The sequence below is a fragment of the Falco punctatus genome, assembly GCF_963210335.1.
Source record: "Falco punctatus genome assembly, chromosome: 15".
NCBI classification, from domain to species: Eukaryota; Metazoa; Chordata; class Aves; order Falconiformes; family Falconidae; genus Falco; species Falco punctatus.
Window position 1 is genome coordinate 19,443,042 of NC_137595.1, and position 27,390 is coordinate 19,470,431.

At 40.0% G+C, this 27,390-nt stretch overlaps 1 protein-coding gene across 1 annotated transcript in view; it reads left to right on the forward strand.

Moving 5' to 3' along the window:
- The window catches only part of COL4A5 (collagen type IV alpha 5 chain), an 86,639-nt gene that overhangs the window by 18,599 nt on the left and 40,650 nt on the right, over positions 1-27,390 (forward strand). The window contains exons 2-13 of the mRNA XM_080365828.1: positions 7,300-7,359; positions 18,697-18,786; positions 20,059-20,103; positions 20,872-20,916; positions 21,024-21,086; positions 21,936-21,989; positions 22,708-22,734; positions 24,021-24,101; positions 25,115-25,177; positions 25,758-25,793; positions 25,892-25,933; positions 26,039-26,131. Of these exons, the coding sequence (XP_080221954.1) occupies positions 7,300-7,359; positions 18,697-18,786; positions 20,059-20,103; positions 20,872-20,916; positions 21,024-21,086; positions 21,936-21,989; positions 22,708-22,734; positions 24,021-24,101; positions 25,115-25,177; positions 25,758-25,793; positions 25,892-25,933; positions 26,039-26,131 (699 nt within the window). The remainder of the gene's footprint in view (positions 1-7,299; positions 7,360-18,696; positions 18,787-20,058; positions 20,104-20,871; positions 20,917-21,023; positions 21,087-21,935; positions 21,990-22,707; positions 22,735-24,020; positions 24,102-25,114; positions 25,178-25,757; positions 25,794-25,891; positions 25,934-26,038; positions 26,132-27,390) is intronic.

A 27,390-nucleotide genomic window follows, 5' to 3' on the forward strand; every position in this document is an offset into this window, starting at 1 on the left:
CTGATTCTCAGCATCAAAGTTGCATGTATTTGAGTTAATCTAGATATTATAGGAGTTCTAGCAAATAAGTTTATTTTACCAAATATGTGGTCTAGAGACAGACTTGGTGATTTGTGAAGTCCTATTTCATTGTTTTCTGGACTAGAAGACTTCAAAAGCATGGATTTTGGCTTAATTAACACTTCCATTGTTTCTAACCCCTCTCCCCCTTCATCTTTGGCAATCAAACCCCAGTGGGGGTGATGCTTGCAGTGTAAGAACTTGAAGGGTTTGATGTACTAGTAGTTCTTTTGATAATGGGCTTTGTGATTTGGTGTGATTCTATCAGAATGTAAGACTCAGTACGTCATTCAGCTTTTTTCTTTGCTTTCCAAAGAAAGTATTACTGTGTAAATTTCATTACCTGCTTAGCTTGCTAACAAGAAAACTGGTCCTGTGATGCTGGTAAATACTGAAGGGAGAGACCTGAGATGCTTGATAATGTGCCTAAAACTTACTATTAGGAGCAAGTACTATTTGTATTAGCTTTTATAACATTTGGAAGGAAAGGAGGAAAAAAAAAAAAGCCTGAAGTATTTAGTCTCTGTGTCCATCCTGAAGTTGAGATTATACATTTGAATACCAGTAATTCATTACCTGAGTAGCTGCAGTTAAACCTGCTGCAGATAGTAGCATGATTCGTGAGCACATCAGCTTTGCAGAAGCACTTCTCTTACTCTTATCTGCAAAAAAGTATACCGGATTGAATTGCAAGTTTCAGGTTCAAGAACTCTTAGGGGACACAGACTATGTACTATATGGAAGCCCTCAAAGATGAATTGCTTTTGAATGAGTTTCATTACCGGTTCTTCCTTTGACCATTCTAGTAAATGGGAGTCTTAATAAAACCAAACTATCAAAAGGCTTGATTATATGTGTTCAAATAAATCCTAGTGAAGTCATTAGAAAAAAGTATGGGAACATACAAATGCAGGACACAAACAGCAATTGCTGCAGCGTGACTTGTGTGCTTATTAACATTTTTTTCTAGCCTTTGCTGCTTACTGTCTGCTCTTCCCTCACAAGCTGTGGAGTACTGTTCCACAGTTCAGTTGCTTCTGCAATCAGAGCATGTTGCAGAGTTTAAAATTTGCTTTAAAATTCTGGCCAACTTCTCCTAGGCAGGATTTATTTTAGCAATTTCTGTGCATCTTTTCCCTCCTGGAGGGAACTTTTCTCACCTGAGGAGGTAGCGTACAATATTGTGGTGTCAAATAACTGTCTGATTCCTTTCAGGACAACATCTGTTTATGAAGCTGGTGTGTGCATGTTAATCCCAACAGATGTTGCATGCTGAAGCTTGGTGGTCATTTAAATCTCTGCGGGAGTCTTAACACATTACAGGCCACACCAGCATTTAAAATCAGTGACTGTACACAATCAGGTTTTGATTCTTACTTGACCTCTTGATGCCACCCAAACAGAACTGTCAAGAAAAGCGTGTAGTCTGTCAGTACAAACTGCATTGCTGGGTAGGTTCAGTAATGTCACTATGCTCTCTAGAAATGAGAGGGGTTTATCAAACAGGAAATTCAGGATGCATGATAAAATAATACATAAGGAGGATGTTGGAATAAATTGCTCGGTCTGTAAACGTTCAGACTCTTTCTTGTTTCTTTCTTTATCAAACAGTTGGATGTCTGCATTGAGTGTTCATTTGTGAGCAACTTGGGTCATGTCAGAACTCTCTTGATAGCTTACAAAGGCACCTTATTGATTCATCTACTGTGCTTCTGTAAGAAGTTGCACCCCTTTCTCTTGATTATAAGTTTCTAATTGGTAAATTTCAAACCCTGTAAATGACTGGCTTCCCTCCCCATACCTGTAATCTTTCCCATGGAAAGAGTATTAAAATATTGTTAAACTCCTATATGTTCAAGTACCTATACATTATTTAAGTACTAGTGCATACTTCGGGGTTTTAGATATTCCCTACACCTCTCCTTACATGCACACAACTGTTTAGTTTCCCTGTAGTTGTGTGTATGTAATGGTAAATCACTTCTGAAGCAGGACTAAACTCCCTATCTAAATCTTTTAGTTAGGCAGCTAATGTATTGCTTAAATTTTGCTGTGTTGCTTTGATTCTGACAGACTAAGGTATCAAGTCGGGCTAACCTACCTGAAGCCATTAACCAGTCCTCTATAACTTTTATTAGCTTGCTTTTAGTAATCAATAAAAGACATTCTCTTTCTCCCTTCACAGTTTCAGGAAGTCCTAAGTTGCTGTTCTCTCTAGGAGTAGCATTCAAATACCTGGTGGGTTTTGGAAGTATTTTGTCCAGTGCTGTTGTGAATGGCAGCTGGGAGGTGGGAGGGAGTGGAATATGCTGAAATTGCCTTGTAACTGACATCTCTAGGCCTGATGAGAAAGGAGGGGAATGTGCCCAATACTTAAGACAGGCTTTTAGCCAAAACAAATTTTGAGAATAATTTAGGATAATTCATTTCACTGAACTGACTGTAACAAACCTGTGGTCAAGAGTAAGAAGTGACTTTGATTTCAAATGTGTTTCAAAATTTTTTTCTTCAAACTGAAAAACAAATAAAAAAAACCCATTCTGTTAGTGGCATAAAGCAGTTTTCCTCAGTCCATGTAAGACACAAAAGACTGAGCTTGTTCTTGAAGAATTATCCTTTGACCAGTAAACCAATACCATCCCTCCCTTTATATACTAATGAAAAGAACTTGCTCTCCACACATGGATTCAATGGGGTAGAAGCTGTCAGGAAAATCCAATGAAAGGATTAGCTAAACTCAAATAGATTAATTAGAGCCCTTGATTGTGTCTTGCTATGCAAAAGTCACAGCAAAGGGAATGGCAATGATAGTGAGTTCATCTTTACAGGTACGTGGTGGGGAGTGGGGTGAGGAAACACAAATGCAGCAGGTAAGAAGAAAAACTGAGCAGTTTCAGTCTTGTTCTTAAAAGATGCCTCGATTCCTTATCCATCTTTGTGTAGTTGAAAATGGAAACATTATAATAGGCATGGAGATTGTGGCCAGCTCCTTATGATCAAGCCACAACTCACTATTACATCCATTTTTTATCATCTTCCCTGTCACATAAGGCAACATGTCCTAGTGGCCACGGCTAGGAATTGGACTACTACTGAAGGCTTCTGGCTACCTAATACAAGGCAGGTGACTTGTTCAGTTGCCCAAACCGTAACAAACATACCAAGTGTAACTTTGACTCTAGACCTCAGTGGAACTCTTTATTTTCCCTGTCTGAAAACCCAGTAAAGTCACCTGATTTTCAGAACTAGTGGCATTTAAGCTGTTACTAAGGGCAAACTACTGATTGTAACCATCCAAATCTTGTTCCTGATGTAGATTTTTCTATGGTTGAAGTGCTAGTCATTGTATCTGCTTTCTTTGTTTGATTGAGGTATAAATAACTTGCGTTCACGTGGAGGTGAAATTCCAAGAGTTGCTACGCACAGTGTGAAGCCTGGATTTTCTTTGCATTCATATGAGATGCAGAATTAAATCTGTGACATCAGAAATCTCTAGTCTGTGGCTGCTGAGTGGCTTTCAAACTTGTACTAGCTTGTTTTGTAGTATGCAGTCTCCTGTAGCACAATTTTTGTCCCTGCCTTCCCAAGTAAAAAGGCCTTGACATTATTGAAAGTCTAAACAAGAAGAGAGTTTTCACTTAGAATAGGTGATTAAGCTTTTTTTTTTTGCTGTGCCAACATGTTTTACTTTATGTTGTTTTTTATGCTATACTGCAATATGACTTCTAAACAGAGTGATCTTGATATAGTACAAATTCTCAGGGCTTTTCAAACTTTTTAGTTAAAAAAACCCTTAATTTGGTGGGGATACAAGCTGATGCAAATAAGAAACACAATCTGCCAAATACAGCTTTTGTACAGGAAGATAAGTGACTGCTGAGGGAATATTTCTTGATAAGCTTGTGGGTGAATAGCTCTTCCCAGGATTTAAGCCAGAAATTGCTACCATTTGATTACAGTGGGAATTTGAAGAGTTTTTTGATTACAGACTTCTTTTAGCTTCCCTTCATTGCTGTCTGGGAAAGACCATGTTCCCTTCCTGCAAGTAATGCATCTGAACAGGATATTCAAAACCATCTGTCAAAAAGTGTTCAGTGAGTACACCTGACTCTTCAAGAAAAACTAATAGTATATGTTAAGAGGCTGCTCAAAGTGTGAGGAATCCAGTCTGAATATATAAATTACTTTGGGAGTCAGCCAATGGTCTAACAAAACTCCCACTACATTGACCAAATTAAAGCACTTTTTTTCTTCAAAAACTTTATAGAGAAAGATGTTGACTCATCTTAGAAGCTTTTTTTTTTTTTTTTTTAATGCCACAGAATTGGGAAGGATACACTTTACCATCCAGCATCATATTCACCATTATTTATTGCCAGCATATACAGCAAGGGCCTTCTTTGTCAGTTCTTTCAAAATCAGCAAAAGTCAATCACTGATTCTAAACAAGCTGACTTAAAGAACACTTCTCTCTGCTTTATTTTGGGACATGCAGAGTTGAGAGGCTGGGTATATGGGGAAGTGCTGGGATCTGAGGGGGAAAAAGACTTCAGGGGAGGGAGTGAATCTTACAACTGTCTTCCTGCTGCTTAGGAGGGTGTAGCAAAAATGGAGCCAGGCTCCGCTCATCCTGCATAGGTTAAGAGGCAACAGATAGAAGTTGCAACATAGGGAATTCTAGTGAGATTTTTTTGAGGGGGAAAGCTTCACCATGAAGGCAGACAAGGAGACTGAGGGCCTGGAGAGGCTGTGGAATCTCTGCCACTGTATTCAACAACGACAATAACCGCGAGTTACTCAACATGCACCTGGACAAGGGCCTGTGCAACCTGCTGCAGTTGCCCTGCTTTGAGTGATTCCTTCCATACCCAATTATTCCATGATTCCATTTTCTTTATTAATTGGATCTATTTTGTGTAGTCTTGATGCTGACAGGATCACTGTTGAAGATGTGTTAACACTAACAATGTAATTTTCTGCAGTGCTACTGTAAAGACAGAGTAGCAGAGGGTAGACTCTGAGTTTCACTGTCCAAAAACTCACCTTCACAAAATCGTGTACATCTAACTTGTTTTGTGAAGGGACAACATAATCTCAAACCAGCTTTTTCCCTTTCAGCTTCCTTTTCTCCCTGTTCATCCCAACAGTTCCCTTGTACGTGAAAATTCAGGAAATCTCTATTGAAAACATTCTCTGGAAGCTGTGAAGAAGACTAAATGAGTTCCTTCTGTCTGTAACATAAATAAATCCCTCTTACGCGGTGTAGGGTCTTGATTATGCTTTCTATGTGTGTGTTATTTTCGACTATGTGTGTTTTACCACTGTACAGCTTTTGGTGGTTTTTAATGAGTGCTGATTTACTTTATTTTTCCTCCCCCTGCCTCTTGGAGGCAGCAAAGATTTTCATGTAGCTGCCACTGTGCTATACTTGTGATGAGAAACCAGCACTGCTGGTTAACGAGCTAGGTTAGTTAACGAGCTAGGTAACTTGCTTTTGCTTTGTGTTAGGCTTGTCCTGTGAGGCAAGGGAATATTGCATGTAACTACGGTTAATCCCGTTTAAATGAAGCTTTGTTAACAAGATTAATCCTAAAACTGGTTCACAAGAAACTTGCTTTTTTAAAATCCACTTTCAAAAGTGAAAACGATCTGATAGCAAATTCACAGGATAACTTGTATGGAAGGGGGACATCGGGAGGGGGACATCAGAAGGTCATCTAGCCAAACTTCCTGCTCCAAACAGGGTCAGCTATGAGGTCAGGCCAGGTTACTCATTTTGTCCAGTCTGATGTTTGAAAACCTGAACTGTAAATTTCACTTTAGGAAATGCCTCAATGAACTGCTGTTAACTAAGAATTCTGAGTTTTCATAAACATCAAATCAAGAAACTGATTACAAAAGCCAGATGGAAGATTTTGAGAGATGCCCTAGTCCTGTCATTTAGCATTACTGCTGGACTTAAAACTCAAAGCTCTGCCTTTTGCTACAGGATGCTTTAGTTGGTCCTGGGTTTGGGTAGCTCCAGGTGAATTAAGTTACTTCTGTGTTTTCAGTCTGACGCTTGGTAGTGTGTTTAGGCTAAGAGCCAGGACATTCCTATTGCCAGGTAGGTGATGGGTCATGTCTCTAAATGCTTCTGTGATAACGAAGACTAGAATTCAAGTGTGGACGTACTTTAGATCTGACCCACCAACTGGTTTCCTGCTTGATTGAAACTTTGTACATAATGTTCTCTGTAGATTACTGGGGGGGACCCCAAATGTTCAGCTCTTCAAAAGTATGTGCTGAATGTTTTTAGTACAATGCTGCACCTGTTCTCCTGTTCTCAGAACAAGTTAAACTCTGAAGTATTTCAGGTAGTGTATCTTCCAATGTGGCTCATCATTTTTAACTATTAAGAGGTTTGAAAATTGATGACTACATGTATTATGTAGAGACATTCTACAAAAAATTCATTTGTTCTAGAAATCTCACTTTTGTAAACACATGTGCTCATCTCTGAAAAATGAACACAGAGCTCTAATCAGTATTCCATGCTGGGGCTGAGGTGAAAGAAAATGAGCTAAGCAAATGTGGTGTGGAAAGGGTTACCTAACTTAGATCTTTGTGAATCAAGCTTCCACATCCCCCTCCTCTTGACCCCTTAATATCTGGCTCTCACTACCCTTATGTTAGAGGCTGTTGTAGCTGACTTGTCGTGCTTTGTAATGGAGCATGAATGCAGCTAGATGAAATCTATGGTTTTTTGAAAAAAACTTTTTTCTGCGGTGTGGAGGGAAGAATTAATCGTGTGTTAAGTATTTTTCCAATAACTATCACAAATATGCTCATAAGCCTCAGGCTTGGCTAAACTTTTGTGCAAAACCTGACATCTACTGGTGGAAACCATAATTGGACTCTTAGGTTCTTCAGCACTTGCCTCCACACTGTTTTATTGAAGTTTTGGCCTCTTTGGCCATAGGTGTTGCATTGTGCCTTGTCCTAGAGCAAATGGCGTTTAAGCATAAATTTAAAAGTCGAAGAATTCCAGGGAAACTGTAACTGTAATATACTTACGTACAAGCATAGGTATTAATGAAGGTGATTGAACTTTGTTAACTGTATCTGCTTTGAACACATGTATAACAGCCAGATGACAAACTTCATAGGCTATTTCAGACTAAGTATTGTAATAGAATTAAAGACTTCATGTAGTCTCATGCTTTAAAAAAATCTAATTTTTTTCTTGTGTCTTTAAAGGCTTGCCACGGATGTACACCTTTATCCAAATGTGATTGCAGCGGAGTAAAAGGTGAAAAGGTAAATAACTTTTTTGCTTTTTTTTTACTGGCAGACCAACACACAAACCACTGAGCCATATGCCAACTTCAGATAACTGAAACTTAAGGGTGATAGCTTTTGTTTCTTGCTCATATGTTACTTTGATCGTAGTGTGGGCATGCACCAAAAAGCATAGCTGTTATAACGACTTCAGGTACTGGGTTGGACCAAATGGTCCATCTGATGATGGTATGAAATTCTGTATGCCATTTTCTCAAGATTGGGGAGCGATGACACAAATTTCTCCAGTTATGTGGGAATGAAAAGCAGAAAAGACACAAATTCTAGCAAAATAGAAAGAATTCCTATGTAGTGCCAAGGCCTGCCTACACTAACCAGTTAGTGTGGATGAGCTAAGGTGTGGATTGTACAATAATGGCTATGCTAGTAATGCTTCAGCGGGAATTTAAAACCAGAGTGTGGATTGCTTTCCCACTTTTCTTGCATTACCTGCTCATAGGTAGTTGACACTCAGTAATGTGCTCTGAACTTGCGCTGTTTCTTACCTCATAACTTGTATAGCTGTATATGAAGATGATTGCTGTTGCTGGCTAGATGCTCAGCTCGACTATGGAAGTGACACTATTCTGATACAGCTTCCCTAACATACACAGCTGCCAACCAAGTAAGCAGCTAGTAAATGGACAAACATGTATTCTTGGATCAAGTCAAGTGAAAACCATCCCCAATCCAAAAAACAACCCTGTGTGGTTCACTCAGTGCAACAGGCTATTTTGGGCTGCCCAGACAACATCTGAAGGCCAAGAGATGCATGTTGATGTCTCGGAGCTTTCCTGCTTCCATGCATCTTTGACTTCCAGTCTCACTGCCTGAGCTCAATACATCAGTGCAGTACTTTGTGTTTCTGTCACCATTATTTCTTAATGTTTTACAATTTTTTCCTTTGAGGAACAAGCAGGTACCCAACATTTCTTTTAGTTACAATGCAATATAGATACACAGCTCAGTACTTAGCTGAATTGAGCCTTCTCAAGTGTGGGAGCCTTGTTGTAAGTAAATTGTGGTTAAATAGTTCCCATGTAACTGCTGCTGTCACAGGTAATGAATGTGATGTGATCACTGCAAGGAGGAGAGACTGCCTGAAATGCTTCCACTCTTAGTCTTGTAAACAGTTTGCTCAGTTTGCTTAAGATACAATGGAGTCGTCTTAAAGATGTGAACTGATAACCAAGAGTTTGATAAGCCTGTCTTATCAAACCACTTACCCTGTGTTAGCAAGGTTCTAGAAGGGCTTCAGTGCTCTAGATCACTTTCTGACACATTTCAAAGGTGATTTTTGACATAGTGTAAACAAGCATAACCTCAAATGCATGAAACGCAATGCAGTGCCTGACGATTTTGGCACTATAATGTGCTGGCACAGAATTTTACTATTGGCCAAGGTTAAACAAGGCAGATGTCCTTCAGAGTAATTCATGGTGCCACACCTTCCATCCAGATGAGGTCAGTCCTTGACATTCACTTGCTTTTAGTTCATCAAGTATATTCCAAATTTACATACCTAATTAAGAACAGCATCCCCTTGATAGCGGGGTTTCTGAGTTAATTTGGTTAGCCAAAACATGAACCTGGTGGGGTTGGTGCATTCCTACAGGATCTTCAAATGCAGGTGGCCAAACCAGATGTATCCTAACACTAGTCACAGGACTATTTCAGGCTTCGTTTGAAGACACTTAAGCATTAGGCTTACATTCCCAATACAATCGCAGCAGGTACAGCTTTGGAGAACCTTCCTATAATTCTAAGTTGGCCTGTTTCTGTACTAGTCACAGCTATTTTGTGAATTCAGTGAGCAAATGGGTGTTGGCTGACTAGCATGGATAAGGAAAACCTACAAGTAAATCTGGGTTTCTAAGTAAAATAAAGTAATTATTTTCTCCTAGTGATTCAGCTTTCTCTTTATACTACTGTTGCACATGCAGGGACCATGACCCACTCGATTCATTCCAGTCCTTCAGTGTCATTTAATGACATACCTAGTCACCTTCCTCTGGAAAGAATATTTTGGGACTGTTTGTTTGGAGTCAGAGGGAGCTTTTTGTCCAAAGACAGTCAACAACTGGAGCATATGTGCCTTGTTCAAGATCCAGCTCTTAAGTGTCACTATGTATTGTGGGTTTTGTTTCTACACCTTCAGACTGTCCTAGCCAATTGTTAAGAACTGCACTGGTGAAACTCTTCCACATTTAGTTTCCAATCTCTGTTGGCCTTTTCTGGAGTGAATTATAGCAAGTCCTGAGCAGAAGAGTGAGAAGCTTGATAACCTTTTGTGAAAAGGATTTGGGGAAGGAAAAGAAGTCTCCAGTAAAACAAGTATAACATCAGACCAAGTATTTATACAACAGTTATGCATCTTCCTGGAAAATTCCTGGGGGGCTGCAAACTGATCGGTGTAATCTTTTAGTGAAAGTTAAAAACAACAAACCACCACCACCAAAACATATAAAGGAAAGCAGAGTTTCGCCTATGGTAAGACTGCTTTCTCTGTCTTTTGTCTTTTTTTTTTTTTTTTTTTTTTCCGGTATGTCTGAGTCCTCATAGGAATTGGCGGGGGGGGAGGTGTCTGAGACTCCCACTTGTTAAACTGATAGATATAATGTAAGTTTCCATCCTTAGAATGGAAGATTCACTTTGAAATCTGGGAACTGTGATTAATTTTCCACCTAAATCAAGGTAAATGCAACGTAATCCCGAGGCATGCCAGAGGGGGGGTTTGTGCATATTTTTTTTTAAATGGCCCTTCTGAAGCTTGCAAACCATTGTGTGTGTACTTTATGTAAAGGAACAACGAAAAGCAAAGCCCATATTTCTTAACTATGATGTGTTGCTAGTGGAACTGGTTTGATCATACATGCACACACACATTTAGTTGCCCTATAATTACAAAGCCCAAAGTATTTGATGTATTGATGGATTCAGCAGTTCAGCTCTGGGGAACCACAAGAGTTCTCTGCCACTGACATCCATCATGCTTTCTCTTACAAATTTTTGTTTGTTTTTTTTACAGCCTTAAACTTTTTCTAGAGTCTTTTTCTACTACAAGACATCAAGGGCTATCTTAAGATGATTAGGTTTCCATCACATTATACCACTTACTTAAACATTCGATGTAAGTTTCTAAACCTGATACTATCTTCAGCCTAGTTTTCTTGCAAATATTATCTTTATTCCAGCTGAATGTAAACTGCTGCAACAACAAGAAGTTTCAGGCTTTCACTTTGTATTTGACACGTGACATTTTGTGTTTCTGCTTACTTCTCCAGTGACCTCTGAACCAGGAGTCAAACTCTATAGTTTTTTGCCTCATTGGTGTATGAAGTGCATTAGACAAGGAGCTGTTTAAATAATCGGGAGATTCTCTCATTGACAATGCAACAGTGTACTTGTAGAACTACTGAAAGTCAGGCATGTACAGAACCTGGTTCTGTACTGGGAAGATGGGAAAAGCCTTGGCAAATGCACTCAGCTGAGCCCCATGCTTCTGTTCCACTGTGTTTAACTTCTGGCCCAAAACCAGCTTCTGTATCCAAGCTGCTGTCCACTTGCATTAAGTCAGCTAAGAAGTGCTGCTTTGTTCAGCTTAGCAGAGCCTGCTGCATTCCTTTGGAGATTCAGAAGTAGCCTTCTTCCTAAGCATCCTCGCATTCCCTTCAGGATATCCAAATTTTAACAGATCAGGTAAAGTAATACAAACTGAACTGTAACAAACAGGAAAATTATTTTGTCTTGCCTTGGGGAGCCACAGCTCTTATTTAACTGCTTCCATGCTGCAAGTGATTCTTGTTTAACTATGCCATGAGCCCTTGTAGCATCAGTAGCATGTTATCTGTTGGAGAATCAAAGCAGAGTAAGCTTTTTTTTTTTTTTTTTTTTTTTTTGGAAGCCCATAGTACAACAGCTGATCAAAATCAGTGCACTGAAATTTTCTTCCTCTGCTCAGGCCCACCTTACTCAAATATAAAATGGGTAGTGTAAAATCCAAACATGTCTAAAATGATATCGTAAAGAGAGGAATTTACTGGAGAGAAGTCAGTAAAAATTGATCGCAGCTGGGAGCCAGTGTGCTATTACTCACAGTAAGCTGCTCAGTAGTGAACTGGACCTGGCAAGAGTATTAAAACTGAAGTAAATGATTAAGCTGCTACATACAGGTGCTTATAGGAATTGTTCTCACTTTCCAATTGGAAGAGAAGTGTATAATTGCTTTTCAGTTAACTGGATGATGATTGGGTTTTAAATAAATATTGCTGGGCACTTTTGAGATTAACCTGCTTTAATGCTTAAAAGCTAGTTCATGGGTGACAGCTAGCTAAAGAAATAAACACAATAGGCACTGCGTATGTGTCAGTTTCTAAGACAAACCAGTAAGACTTGCAGATTATTGGGTTGGTTTTACCCCCACTGAAAACAGGATCCAAAGATGCTGATAAGATCAGCTTTACAGAGACAGGGGAGGAGAGGGGTGGTACTGAATCTCAGCTGATAAAGACAGAGAGCCGAGGGCTATACCAAGCAAGCTGCATGCATCTTAGTCACGAAGAGGGCACGTACCCCAAGACTGCTGTGGGTTTGCTTTGAAGTGGTAGTGCGTGCTGCTGCTGAAATAGGCTTTCATACCTTCCCTTAGCTAGGTATTCTGGTTTTTCCTCTGGGGCTTGTGTGGCCATGTTCAGAGCTGTCAGTGAACTGATCTCACTGAACACAGGTTTCTTTGTGAACTGGGTTAGTTTTCAGCCCGATCAGTTCCTTCGTGCAAGTTATGTTGCAGCACAACTATTTGTGTAGCTGTGATAGAAACACGTGGCTTAAGGTGGGAGGAACCATGTTTTTCACAGCACCTAAGGCACAGTTCCCCCTCAAAATAACTGCAAATACATGATGCTATTTTTGATGAGAAGGACTATTGGGTCCTACCCATTCAAATTCAGTTAAATTGATCAAGAAGCTGTTCTTTAGTTATTAGATACAGTTAGCCCATGGCCTTTTAAAGAACTTCAGAGGGTGTTGAGTTTACTGGGTTTGTTGATCACAATATGAGTGCAACTCCAAAGACTCAGCAGAGTCGCCATTTCCTAATATATGATCTCATACAAACCTGGTACCTGGGGCTCTGGCAAGAGCAGCTTGTATCTGAACTCTGAAGACATTTCAGATACTTTGACTTTGTATCCAGGTACAAGAAATCCATACCACTTACAAAGGAAGATTTATCTTATTCTTGGACTCTTTAGATGCCTATTCCTGGAGCTCTGAGTCTCAGAAGAAAAATACCAGTATATGTCCCCAAGATTCCTGTTTTCTTCTGCCTTTATCATGGTAAAATTAAGTACAGATGTGACCCAAGCTCAGCTTTTCTTTGCACTGTTGTATGCAAATTGCTAAGGAATAGTTAAATTCTCAGATTTTAATCACTTCATCAAGAATTATTATTGGTGTCTGTGCTTCATAAATGTTGACCTGAACTGCGTTAACATGGCCCCTATGAAAGTTTTGCCACCCCAGCAAGTGACCGCTGACAATTAACCTCGACTGTTTCATCTTACAAAAGTCACAGATGATATTCTGAAGAAATCTGATGTATTTTGAAGAACACAGGTCATGTCAGAGGGGATTTCTTTATTTTATTAAACTATATCTTTAACACTACTATTTGTGGCTGGTTGGTGTGTTTGTTTTGAGTGAAGTCTTAATTAGATACTATAGTTCTAATTCTGTTAAGTTTGTGTTCTTTGAGTTGAAGAAGAGTTTATGTGGACGAGTATTAGAATCTGAGGCAGCTCTTATTTTCACCCTGTCATTTAGAAAGGGAGAGAGGAATATGGCTATTGTATCACTTCTGTACTGTAAATCTTAATGTTACTACAGACATTAGTATGTGAGTCTGGTTTTAAGTAGCCACCCATAGTTAACTGTCTTTAGACTGTTTCTGATGTTGACTGTCTCATAGCAAGGGTGGGAAGCAATTACGTGCCTCTTGCCAAATGTTACAGCCAGCCTCTTACATGTATTTAGGCATTGAAGTGGGCTGTCCAGCTACTGCTTTCCTGAATATTTTTTTGCTCCTTTTTTTTTAAGTCACCTTTTTTCCACAGGTATACCACATCTCTGTAAATAAATATTTTGGGTTTTCTCCCTGTAATATCTATTTATAAATATTTAGGTTTCAGGAAGAAATTCTAGAAATGTAAATTACTTGTGCATGCTTTAGAACTGCATCTATCTCCAATTTCTTAATTACTTGTGACCTGTTATTAGAGTACTTGGAACTATGTCAAATTTTTCTGTATCCCTGTCTAATTGGCTATATCTTTCTGCAGCTTAAAGCATAATTTTAGGGTGTTTCCCAACTATTTTTTTTTTCCTCTTCCTATCCCCTTAGCAGCAGTCATGTTCAAGCTTATACGCTGACAGTTTTGCCACATCTTTGAGGCTGTTTGAGGGCAGTTGCTTTGCCAGCTACTCTGGAATTATCACTAAATGAGATCAGAATCTGACTCCTCACTCATTCCCCAAGGAACTGATGGTTATAGCTGATGCATCTTTATTCTGCTATGGAAAGAATCCTGTACTTTTAGGACTGAAAGATGAGATCTGAGTTGACCTAAACCTTTCCTATTTATGTTTCTCTTTATCTTCTAGTCTGAAACAAAAAGAATCCAAACTTCCTCAGTTCTTTCTGTGCAAGCAAAACTGGCTAGTGACTGTTAGTTCTTGCATCTATAAGAAGATACATTGCACGCTACCCAGGGACTTCAGTCTCATCACATCCCCAATGATATAATGGCCTTTTTTTTGGTGTTGACTTTTTGGGAAATACTTTTCCAATGTCTCTCCAGTTTCAGTATGTTCTTGCAAGGCAGCAGGCAGTTTTTCCTGGCAAATTTGTAGCATCTTGAATCTTCATGAGAAGAGTACAGTATATAATAAGGTGTGCAATAGGAAAAGTCGGGAGGCAGAAGAAATATCTGAAAACTGCTCTCACAGAATCCTTCTATATGCTATTCATGTAGAAGACAATTAAAAAAAAAATCCTCCCAACATCATCTTTATTCCAGAGAGCTGGATCAGCTTGGTTTCTCCCCCACATTTCTTTCTCCAACCATTTTTTTGATCAAAAATAGTGATTATAGTGCAGCTATTTCCTCTGTAATTAGTTTGGTACAGTTCCCTTGGGAAGCATCTGGTGCAATCCCTCAGCTGTCCCCAAGCATAGTCCTTCAAATCATCTGTTCACCCTTGGGGGTAATTTGCTGGTAAACTCCACAGGAGTTGCCCTGGCAACAGTTTCCTCATGCAAGGCTCTCATTGTTGCTGCTCACTTTCAAAGTGGGCTTGCAAAATACTCATTTCATAGTTTCAATAATGCAGTTTACTAGCATCATCTGTTGCCTCCTCTATTTCTCTTGCTTAACTCTTTGGCTTCATATGTTCGTCTTTTATTTTAAATGCCGTGGCTTCCCGGTTCTGTGACTACTTAGACCGGAGACCTCGGAGTAGTTGCATTTTAGAGAACAGTTTTTCAGCCTTAAACAAGGCCAAACCTCTGCAAGAAGTCTGTTCTAGTAACCATTTGCAGATGTTACTTTCTCTAACAAAAATGTGAAGTGTGACCAAGTTGAGATTAGTAGGCATTGTGCAGCCTAGCTAGCACCTGACACCTCTGATGTGCCTCTTGTACGCAGGTGTGTTTCCTTAGTGTGCAAACACAGTTCTTGCCAGAGCTTGCTCCAAAGTCTGGCTCTGTCTAATGTTTTCCTTATCTGGCACTCCCAAATTCCTCATTCTCTCTCCTGCAGGGACACACTAACCCTTTCATATCCTGGCCTAAGATAGTAACACTCCTCCACAGTCTTGTTTTTCAGAGGAGGTAGCACACCAGCTGTATAGCTGCGAAAGTGCAGCCTGGCACTTTGTGTGCAAAAGGTCAGTCTGGACCCTGACTGTCAGACTTAAGCCTCGATTTATGATGCAATTCAGCATTTCTACCGGGAGAAAGGATGTCTATCCTGTATAAGGGAGCAATATGAGACCTATGGTAAAAAAGGAGTATGTTTACACTTCCATGAATAGAAAACCAGCTTTAGCAGACCAGTTCATGAGCTGCCCATTCCTATCCAAGGAATCCTTCTGAGTCTTACTGTGTAGGTAGGACTAAGTTCAGCATAGTTGTTTCCTCTGGAAGGCTGCAGCTCTTGCTTGCACACAGCCTTTAATATCTCATCCAAAAGGTTTTCCTCTTGTATTTCCAAGGAAGCAGTTTAGCAAGTACTAGAAAAGAAGACAGGAAAAGAAATCCTGTTTACTTTCTCTGATTATTTTTTTTTGTGAGATCTCAGCATCTTTTAAATGTTTGAATACAACTTGTAAGTTCCTGATTCCCACAGTGGAATGCAGAGCACCTACCTAAGCAGTTCAGTGAAAAAATTAGGATTTAAGAATGAGACTTAACACTGCTGTCATGCTTAGCGTATAGCTGCTTATGAAAAATAAAGGGGAGATGAGCAAGCCTTAATATTGCCTTTTGCACCTTGTGCTCAAGGCTGCAGTTAAGTGCTTCTGTCTGCTTGCAATCCTCTGTCTTCAGTTCTCTGCTACTTTCTTCTTGAAGATGGGAGATTGCTGGTTTGGTTCTTTCATCTGGCTGAGGAAAGCTAGGCAGGACCTCCCAAGATCCTAGAGAGTGCCATAGCTGGTAGGCTGCCAGATAATAGATGTGGGAACTACTACTCCCATTCTTGCTGAAGCAGTGCAAAAAAATAAAAATTCAGGGTGGATTGGTTTAAAGAGAATGTGCAAAAGCCTACACAACTCTAACCCGGTGATTAAGATGCTTGTTAGGATGGAGCATTTCTTTGGCAGTTCCTGTAGCTGTCATGAAAAAATAATTGGGGTAAATGATCAGGCAGTTTTTTGCAGGTAGGAAGCAGACCTACCAACCGAACCCAACCTATCTGTAGAGTAATGAGGAATAATGCTGAATAACTGCCTGTTTCGTAAGCAGTTACCTATACTGGTTGATGTAACAGAGCTGTAGGAAATACCTGTTTATGCAGTTGAAAAGTGTACAATAATGTATATATGCACAAAAACGTGTATTAATTCTGGTATTTCTTAACTTTTCTGTACCAATTGAAACCTTGATATTTACTGATTTTTGTGAATCTATGACATGCAATGAATAAAATATTTTATGAATATGCAGCTATGCATATTCTGAAACTAGGTAAGTGACATTGTCAACTTACACTGACAAGTTAGGGGGCAGTATATGATGGTATATGGTATTTGTTACGTTACTGATTGGCTTTCATGGCTAATCATTGCACAAATATTTAGCAAAATGTGGTTGTCGCTTGAGAGTTTATGGTTTTAGCAGGAGGTGACAGATAAAAAGAGTAAGAAACATTATTTTTTTGCTGTCTTGTGACTGTCTCACTTGATTTTGATTGAAAGCACCTTGGGCTGGAACCCTGTTTATGTTCAGTATTTCTAAAGTGTTTAGCCTTTAGTGCATGGCCAGTCTCTTAGTTGTTTTTATATTATCACAGACTGGTTTGGGTTGGGAGGGGCCTTAAAAACCATCTGGCTCCAGCCCGTGCCACAGGCAGGGACACCTTCCACCAGACCAGGTTGCCCAGAGCCCCGTCCAGCCTGGCCTTGGGCACTGAAAGGGATGGGGCACCCACAGCTGCTCTGGGCAGCCTGGGCCGGTGTCTCACCGCCCTCACGGTGAGGAATTTCTTCCTAATATCTCATCTAAATCTCCCCTCTTTCAGTTTAAAGCCGTTGCCCCTTGTCCTATCACTACATGCCCTTGTGAAAGCTCCCTCCAGCTTTCCTGCAGCCCCCGTCAGGCACTGGCAGGCTGCGCAGGGTCTCCCTGGAGCCTTCTCCTCTCCAGGCTGAACCACCCCAACTCTCCCAGCCTGTCTTCACAGCAGAGCTGCTCCAGCCTCTGAGCATCTTCATGGCCCCTCCGGCCTCCCTCCGACAGGTCCGTGTCCTTCGTGTGCTGGGCCCCAGAGCTGCACGCAGCACTGCAGGGGGGTCTTAGGACAGCACGAAGCAGAGGGGGAGAATCACCTGCCTTGACCTGCTGGTCACACTTCTTTTGGTGCAGCCCATGATACAGTTGGCTTTCTGCTCTGTGAGCACATGTTGATGGCTCAGTTGATTTTTAATCCACCAACACTCCCAAGTCCTTCTCCTCAGGGCTGCTCTCCATCCGTTCTCCACCCAGCCTGTACCTGTGCTTGGGATTGCCCCAACCCATGTGCAGGACCTTGCACTTGGCCTTGTTGAACTTCATGAGGTTTGCACGGGTCCACCTCTCAAGCCTGTCACAGTCCCTCTGGGTGGCACCCCTGCCCTCCAGCATGTCAACCACCCCACACAGCTTGGGGTCACAGCAAACTTGCTGAGGGTGCACTCAGTCCCATTCTCTGTGTCGCCAACAAAGATGTTGAACATTGCCAGTCCTGATTCTGACCCCTGAGGAACACCACTTGTCACTGGTCTCCACTTGGACATTGAGCTGTTGACCACAACTCTTTGGAGTGTGACCACCCAGCCAATTCCTTATCCACCAAGTTGTCCATCTGTCAAATCCATGTCTCTCCGGTTTAGAGACAAGGGTGTCATGCGGGACAATGTCAGATGCTTTGCACAAGTCCAGGCACATGACATCAGCTGCTCTTCCCTTATCCGCCACTGCTGTAACCCTGTTGTAGAAGGCCACCAAATTTGTCAGGCATAATTTGCCCTTAGTGAAGCCATGTTGGCTGTCACCAGTCACCACCTTATTTTCCACATGCCCTAGCATAGTTTCCAGGAGGATCTGCTCCATGATCTTGCAACTGTGAAGACCAAACAACAGTCACTGTATAGCAGCTGGCTATACCCTGCGCAGAGTTTTTATAGGTATCGCAGCAGAGGTGAATTTTTGGGAGAGACTTAATAATCAATAAAGCTATGTTTTTGTAGGAAGGGGGAAAGAGTTCTGTGTATTTAAGCAGCACAGGGGAAACAGATGATTGAATTATTTTGGTAAGTAGGTGGCTTAAATACTGGATAAACTTCCTATGAAACCTGTTTAAGTGAAGCAGTTACAGGCAATGTATGTGTATTTTCAGGAATTTCTACAGCTGAGCAGGTGAGATGTTTAATCGTAGTGTTTGCTTCTTTCTCTGACTTCCTACAGAAGACTGGAAAGATAATGTGTTTTATGAATTTTTCAATCATAACTTGTGCTTTTGTCATGTTACACCTCCGCTATGATGTTTTCTCTTTTTGTAGGGTGAAAGGGGATTCCCAGGCTTGGAAGGACAGCCAGGTTTGCCTGGCTTTCCAGGACCAGAAGGACCTCCTGGTCCAAGAGGCTCAAAGGTAAGTCCCAATTCACTTGAATTGGATGAAAATTCTAGGTAGTGTTTGCTTGCTGATAGTGCAGATGCTAAATCATTCCAGAACTCCAGATTATCATTGATTTCATAGTCAAAATCTTCAGATGTTGGGATATGACAGGTTTTCTGTTGGATTGGTTTGAATAGTCAACCAGAGGAAAAAGATTGCTCAAAGTTTCCTGTTCTTCACCTACACACATGCTTGCAAACACTACATGTGCACTTGTATCCTCTCACTAGGTACTGCAGATTAAGGTTAAAGAACAGGTTTGACAAGGTGCTGTAATGCAGTTTTATTAGTCCTTGTGATAATGCGCTCCATTGCTTAGCTTACTGGTAAGAGTGGTGCTGGGCTGTCAGCTGCCCGGAGGGGTCCCACCACAGGGGTAAACTGTTGTTTGCACCTGGTGGCATTCCTGGCCTGGTTTTGGGTGAGGCAATGCAAATGAAGGCCTCGCTGAACCCATGCACAGACAACTGAGGGAATGCTCCTTGCTTTCCTTGGAGGGTTTTGATTTATTTTTATTTGCTACTGAATTACATCATTATGCTCAGATGATGTAATATAGCATTAAAATGTTGAAAAACCTTCCTCTAAATGCATTTATGTTTAGTATACACAAGATTATCCGGCATCTACCATCTCTTTTGCAAATGCTCACAGTATAAACTAACAGAAGCACAACAAAAAGAAGCAAAGAGAAAAATAGGTAGGTGGTAAGAAAAAAACCAAAAGGCGACACTAAAAGAAAAGATAAATTGGATATAATGAGAGTGAAACCACAGGAGGGTCTTGGACTAGAAACGCTGATTATATTTTTATTTCATAAATGCCTTTTCTTCTCAAGATTTTCATAAGAAGTTCTGCGTTATCCGTAATACAAAATAATCCTGGTACGGTGTCGATCACGTTTAGTGTTGTATGTCTCGTGTTGCCCACAAGAGGTCACTGTGGGATATTGGATGACAGCACATGCCCGGTACCTGCATGTAAGCAATCTTAAATAGCTTTTTAAAAAAACATTTCCTTTGAGTCTTGGTTTGTCAGCTGTAACAAATACTTTTCAATTCAAAGTCCAAAGCCCAAAATAAAATAACTTTGAACACTTTTACTCGGGAAATTACAACTAATAAAGCTTTTAGTCCACTTACTATAACCGCGTAGAAGAAATTGTATTATGCGTACAGTTTCATTTGATAGAAAGGCAGACTGCAAAACTTGAGTGTGTTTTGTTTGTTTGTTGGTTTCTTTTAGGGTGATGATGGACTTCCAGGGCCTATTGGACCCAAAGGAATCAGAGTAAGTGTTGATGCAGTTTTGGGGGATATATTGGAATTATGGGTAAAGACTGCCAAGCATGGAGTGTGTCCTCACAGAAGTGGTGATTTATGGGATGAAAAAATTAGCTTAAATCTGAAGAATAATTTATCTACCAGCTAGAAAAGATTGTATTACATTTTACAAGTAATATAAGGTTACATAAGTAATACAATCTTCTGTATTGCTTGAATTACATTCTTACCATTACTATAACTCATTAGGGAAAGTGGCCCCAATATTTGTTTGATCTGTTTTACTATACCGAACCTAAACAAGTGGCAATAACTTTGCTTCAGTTTATTCTGAAGTAGACACTGTATACATAGAGTCGCTATGGGAGAAGCCGATTTGTCTTGAAATCCTTTAGGTTTTGTGCCTTTGCTTTTTCTTCTTGTCAGACCCCTCAGCTGGTGACAATTGATGTATCTCTGACTTCATTGAGACACATCCATTTTCCATACCATGAGTGTTCATTTATTTTCTGACTATATCTTCATAGTATTACTTTAGTTGTTCTGCATTGTCTTCTCTGTGTTTTTGTGGATATTTCGCTGATAAAAGGGTAAGAACCTTGATGGCTGTCCAGCATGGCATTCTTTTTTTACAGGTGATTCAGATGTTTCTGTTTTTCTTTACTTACATATGCACAAATAGGTTGCATTTACATTTAATAAAATCTTGGTAAATCCTTTTGCACTTCCATTCATACCATACTGTTTAAAACATATGTGGTTAATTTCCTTCTAGGGACCACCAGGGCTTCCAGGATTTCCAGGAACACCAGGGCTTCCTGTGAGTAGGAATGAACTGTATAGATATGAATCTATTCCCTTTTGTCTTTCCGGCCCAGAAGAACATCCTGCAAGCTAATTCTCCTTTCCTTTTTTTTCACTTTAAAGGGATTACCAGGGCAAGATGGGCCACCAGGACCTCAGGGTATCCCAGGATGCAATGGAACAAAGGTTGAATCTCTTTAAAATTCTTAATGATGCATCCACAATACAATGGAGTTCTTGTTCTCCTGCCTGTAGCCAATAGGTTTAGTTTCTTATGTGCAGCAGTACTTGTCATTACTGAGTTGTGCAGGTAATTCTAAGACAATGCAGATTTACACATGCATCTGAGAGAAGGGGTCATGGTCTGGTGTGTAAAGCACAAATTTTGCCAGAAATTGGCAGCACCGAGCCACAACATATATATACAACCAACTTACATACACTGCAACCAGTGTAGTTAAATTCTTTGTTCTAATCCTTAATTTTATAGCTAACAAGTGAGAGGAGTGTCGGATAGTTGGATCATACGCTGTATGTCATTTTTGTAGTAGACTCATGCTGCCAAAGAAAACTCATTACCTAACAGTGGGACTTTTTAATTATCAATTTTTAATAATATTGCATTGAAGATACTGATTCAGTATCCTTCTTGAAAGGAGTCACTTCTATTCTAACATGTTACTTAGCTTCACATTATGATCGTTCCATAAGAGAAATTGATCTTTTATAGCATTATATCTGTTTTCCATCTCTGTAGTATAGTACTTTGCCTGGAAGTATGTGGAAATATCTAAATATGGAAAGCTCTGTTTTAATCATTTGTGTGATTTAACAAACTATATATAGGCTTTTCATATTTATTGTTTATATATTTAATGTTTGTTTATATTTGTTTGGTTTACTTTATCCTATAGCTTGTTGCAATACAATTTGCTGCTCTGAAGTCATAAGCTAGCAATGAAATTGGACTTTTCAGTCAAAATTTGTTTATCTGGTTGTGTTATGTTTTGATTAATTGTTTTCTTCATCCCTAAGGGAGAGCGTGGATTCCCAGGCAGTCCAGGTTTTCCTGGTTTACAAGGGCCTCCTGTAAGTAAAAGATTTCCCGATCAGCTCCCTGTAATCCATTGAAAGACTTCTACTTAGGTCTGTGAAAGATCAGATAAATATCAGCCTCTTTTTGCAGTTCTTATGTACTTTTAATAAATAAGAATCTATTTTTTTTATGGTTAATCAGAATTTTAGATATCCAATAAAAGTGAGGTTTTCTGCTGCATGCTGTGGTAAAGCTAATAAAAAGCCCTTTGAATTCTCATATGCTGAGATGCTTTGCCACCTGCAGAAAAATACAAATACATGTATATGTGTCAGAGAAGAACTATCTTGATACTGTCATCCTGTACATCTAAAGATTCTTACTGGTGATTAGTGGGGCAAAAAAAGACAGTGTAGGATGTTTTCATTGGAAAACACAAGGTTGTACAGCAGAGTGACTGTCAGAACCAAAGTACAAACAGAAGGAAATGCAGTAGACAGTGCAGATAACAGGAGACAATAAAGAAACAAATTGCTAGGAAATGGAAATGTAGTCCCTTTAATGCTCAGCATTCAGTGTGAAAGTACTGTCATTTTTCCACTTGATTCTGAAGATGATAAAAAATTTATTTTCTTCTATTTCATATATTTTTTTAGATTTCTGTCTTTAATGCTTGCCTCATGGTGTAGATCTGATTACCGGTTTGCAAGTAACATACCAAAGTTTTATTTCTATTGATCTTTTTTTATTTTTTGTTTCTTTTAAACAAAGGGACCCCCTGGTCTGCCAGGTATGAAGGTAAGTGTTCTGTACTCACACATCACAGTATTAACCAGGCACAGGTGTGCATTGTGATCAGTGCGATCTGACATAAATAACCTACTTGCTTTTATGCAAGACCATGGACTCCACTGGAATCTGGAGTGACGTTCTGCAGAAAGCTTAGTGTTTCTAGGCCACTCCAGTGCAAGTAACTGGAAATTCTGCAGTAGCTTTACTCAGTTTTTAGTCAGTAGTTCCAGAAGTAGTAGATTGTTTTCTGAAGCTGGTTTCCTTGCAAGTGTGAGAGACAGTGTCTGTTTGTATTGTGAGGCATCGAGTTAGGAAAATGCCTATGAAAACCCAAATGCACCAGTAGTCTACCGGTCCGTGCTCAAGAACACTACTAGACACTGTGCAATAATAACTTACAACATCCAGTGAAGAGAATAGTGCAACAGCTTACATTGCTTTTGAAAACATGCTTTCTACTGTGTAGAAAGTACATAGATGTAGATAGTACATAGATGGCTTTTTCTTCTAATGTAAGTAGTCTCATAGTTTGACTTTGGACCTTAAGGACCTCTCTTATTTTTTAAGGGGTGGGGTTTTTTTTTGTATGCTTGACCTATTTGAGCATGGGCCAAAACATCAGGTTTGATTCAAATCTATTTGAAAGGAAACTTGACCCACAGAATTATTTCAATAAACTCAAGGACAGCATAACACTGGTGCTGGGAAATTGTGACTATTAAGCTGAATTGTTTTTCTCAGTGACTTTTCTTCCAAATTGTTTTAAAGATAATAAAAGGTAAGCTGATCAGAACATACACTGTTAAAAGAAAGATATTCCCTGAAATTAATAAGAAACTGTGCTTCAGTGTAGAACATGAAGCATGACTTTTATAACAGTATACTCAGCATTAATCTCATGAGGTTGGACATTGCAAAAAGCTGAGTGAGCCTTTTTTTCTGTTGTGTCCTATCCACAGCTTTCCCATGGAGCTACAATGTCTCTTTCTTTATTTGTATTTCAATCCCTTAATCTTTTGGAATTTAAATCAATGCTGATACATTGTACATACAAAAAAAAAAAAAGAGCTTTTAATAGTTGGCACTTTAGCCATTTAAAGAATCCTCATCTCTCCTAAAAAGAGCTGTTCTTGGAGAATCTTGTACTACTTATATTAAAGAGTACTGCTAGGGTGTAGCATAACTCTTAGTCTCTCAGAGTCTTAAGAGCCTTTATGCATCCTTTGGAGTCAGAATGGTGGTAAAGAATTGTAAAATGTACTATTAATTAAAGTTAACTCTTTTTCTTCCAGGGTGAAGCAGGTGAAATAATTACATCCTTCCTGCCAGGACAGAAGGGCGACCCCGGATTTCCAGGTCTTCCAGGGATACCTGTAAGTTGAGTAAAGTACTATTAGGCTGTGTTCTGCCAAAAGATTGGAACATTTGGTGCTAGGGGATCCATACGTTTATGTGGAGAAGCAGGGCTCACATTTAATATACCTCTAGTTCATGGCCCGAGGGAAAGTAAGTGCCTCCATGTTGCTTTTAATAGGGTGATGCACAGAGGCCAGAAGGATCCCTGGTCAGGAAAGTGGTATCCAGCAGACAGCAGTACTCACAGTTACTGACTTGCTTCTCTGTTCCCTCTGCATTTTTACCCCTTCCTAGACATTCTCTGTATCAGTTCTGGAGTTCCTTTCCCTTCTTCACCCTGCGGTAAAGCCAGAAACATCTGCCTTTCTGGCCTGTAGCCACTATTTTGGGTGGTGAGAAGAGAGGGTTACGTCTCAGCTGTTCTCTTCATGTTGTACCTCCTGAACAGTGTTTCTGTTCTCCCAGCAGTCTTCTGTGAAAACAGCTAGTGACTCCAGGCCCTGTGCTTCCCCACTGAGCCATTCATTGCTTTAGTGGAAGAACAAGGGGAGCAGAAAATGAGTCTATCGGCCTGGACTGGACAGCAGCCAGACTCCCATTTCCTGGTACAGAGAGGCAAGCCCCAGGCTATTCTGACCAGACTGAGCCTGTTAGCATTTCTGTTCCTCTGATCTGTGCTTCCCTATTGTCTGTTTCTGGCTGGGAGGAATCACAAATACAAAGTGTTTTGTTGTTCTCTCTCAGTGCATGAAGAGAAAGAAAGAGCAAAAGTAGTTCAAAAGAAACAAAAAAGCATTCCCTTATCCAAGCCAAAGACATGTATTGATGTTGAGAGCAGAACACTCCTAACATGATGTACACTTCTTTAGGCCTTTCCACAAGGACAGATTGGTAGGTTAGTGGTCAGCTTCTTTGATTGGACATGTATGGAGTGCCGGCTGTTGGGGTTTTTTTACCTTTTTTACCTCACTGGTTTGGTCTTTTTGATAAAAAGGTGCTTTTCTCATAGCCTCCTCCATTTTCTCAACAGGGCCCACCTGGCGCCATGGGAATACCAGGTCCAATTGGCCCTCCAGGGCCCCCAGGTTTGACAGTAAGTTTCTTTAACCTGTTACCCATAAAGTGTTAAATGGGGCGGTTACCTCTTTGTTTCACATGCTCAAAGGCAGGTCAATAAAGTGCAGAAATCTTGGTAGTCAAGACTTGGTATGAAGACAACAGGAACCGTGCATCCAGTTCACCCTGGAGCTGCTACTGTACACCTTTGAATGCGATACGTTTGAAACAGCCTGTTCCCAGGCCTCTTCTCCTTTAAATCAAGCTGAATTGTGGTGCGGGCTCCTTGTTTGTGTGAAACCTGAGGGACAAGATTTAGCTTATTTAGACCAGGATCATTCTTCCCTCAAGGTTTAATACCTATTTGATTTTATGTGACTCTCCACTTAAAGGAAGAACGAGTTTCTCACATACTTGTGAGGTTGAATAGCATGAGGAAGAGTTCTCGCAGGAAAGCAAGGTGCCTTGTCAACATGGGTATAATGCAGAGGAGTCATTGAAATCATTGTTATTGTAGCGACATTGGGTTTTGATGGTTTGTTTCTCCACATACACACACAAAGAGGCATGCAAAGTGCTTGGAAGTGACTTCTATTTTTTGTTTCCTCTTTTAATAGGGACCTCCTGGTCCACCAGGGCTGCCAGGACCTAAGGTATTTTCTTTCCCTCATTGATGGTGGTGATGGACTGTTTTGTTTTTCTTTCTGTTCATTTGTGACTTCTAAGGGCTGATGAGTTATACTTTTTGCAGGGTAATATGGGTTTGAATTTCCAAGGACCCAAAGGTGAAAAAGTGAGTAGGTGATCATGATGATATTTTTGCTTATTTTCAAAATATTTATGCATGCCATTTGGGTTTGTATTGCCTGTAGAAAACTGCCATCTTCTTGCACCTTAGGGTGAACAAGGTCTTCAGGGACCTCCAGGGCCACCAGGACAAATTGGAGAACAGAAGAGACCAAATGACATTGAGTTTCAGAAAGGAGATCAGGTGAGTGGGAAACTATATCCATCTGCAATGAGCATGTGATCAAGCTGTAACCTCTATTGGTTTAGCTTATATATACTTGCATCCTGCTTACTGCAGAAGTTCTATTATTTTTCTCAAAGAACTGAATATTTTGGGCCTGATACTTTTTCTTTAATAGAAGGCATGCCAGTCACATTAGCTCAGTTACTTCCCTTAGTAAAATGACTATTCTTAAGAAAATCTCTTAAAGGATTTCATAGCAACAGTAAAAGCAGTTAAAATATTCTCGTTCCATGAAACACCCAGGCTGTGATTTTCAAAGCTGTCTGGGGATTCAGATTCCCATTAATTAACCATCTATGCCATCCATTGTGAGGAAGCCTTTCAAAAATTTTAACTCAATTTTTTTTTCTTTTTACTTTTTTTTTTCTTCTGGTCTTTAGTGATGCCCCAAGATCTTTCTTCCTTGTGGTCTGAATAAAGTGCTTTCCCTGTTTCTGGCCTCTCAAAAGTAAATATCAAGCCATATTGTGACAGTAAGCTCAAACTTTTGGTTTGATTTGCATGGATCCTTCCCCACCCATAAATGGCAAAAAGTCATTAAGAGAATTGCCACTTTTATTACATTTTTTCCTTTCTTCACTGGAGAACATTTCACTGTGCCATTTGATTCTGGGTACCAGTCATAGATAGGCTGAACAGCACCAGCAGGATCGCAGGTGCCTGGATTTCATGTTTTCTTTGAAGTTTCTGTGGTATTCTCAAATATCACCCTGAATAATAGAAGAGTTGAGGCAGATGCTTTGAGGCAAGAGTGGTGAGTGATGGGATTTATATCTGGTTATTTTGCAGTTGTCACTGTGTTAACTGAGCTTTAAACTTTAAACTGTTTCTTCCGTTTATATTTGGATCCATTTCTTCCTTTCCACCTTGTCATCTTGGGAAATGTGCCAGAGAAGAAAGCTTTGGTATGCAGCAGTATTTTATTTTGGCAGGTGTAGGACAATGCTGCTCTTCATCTTGATCAAAACCCTTTGTTACGCTTCCTTTTAGAATAGGCATTACCTAGAGCTATCCACTGATGTACATTTGCAATGTGCAGTCACCCTAGAAATCTCAATCTCTGGTTTTGCCTCTGTTTTACTGGATAGTAGGACAGAAGGTAAAGAGCAGCGTGGGTCTTTATAGTTCTAAGAAAACACATGGTGACATTTTGACCACACAATCGTTGAAGGAAAAAATCATCTGACTTTATTAGAGTCAGAGTAATTTTCCGCTGT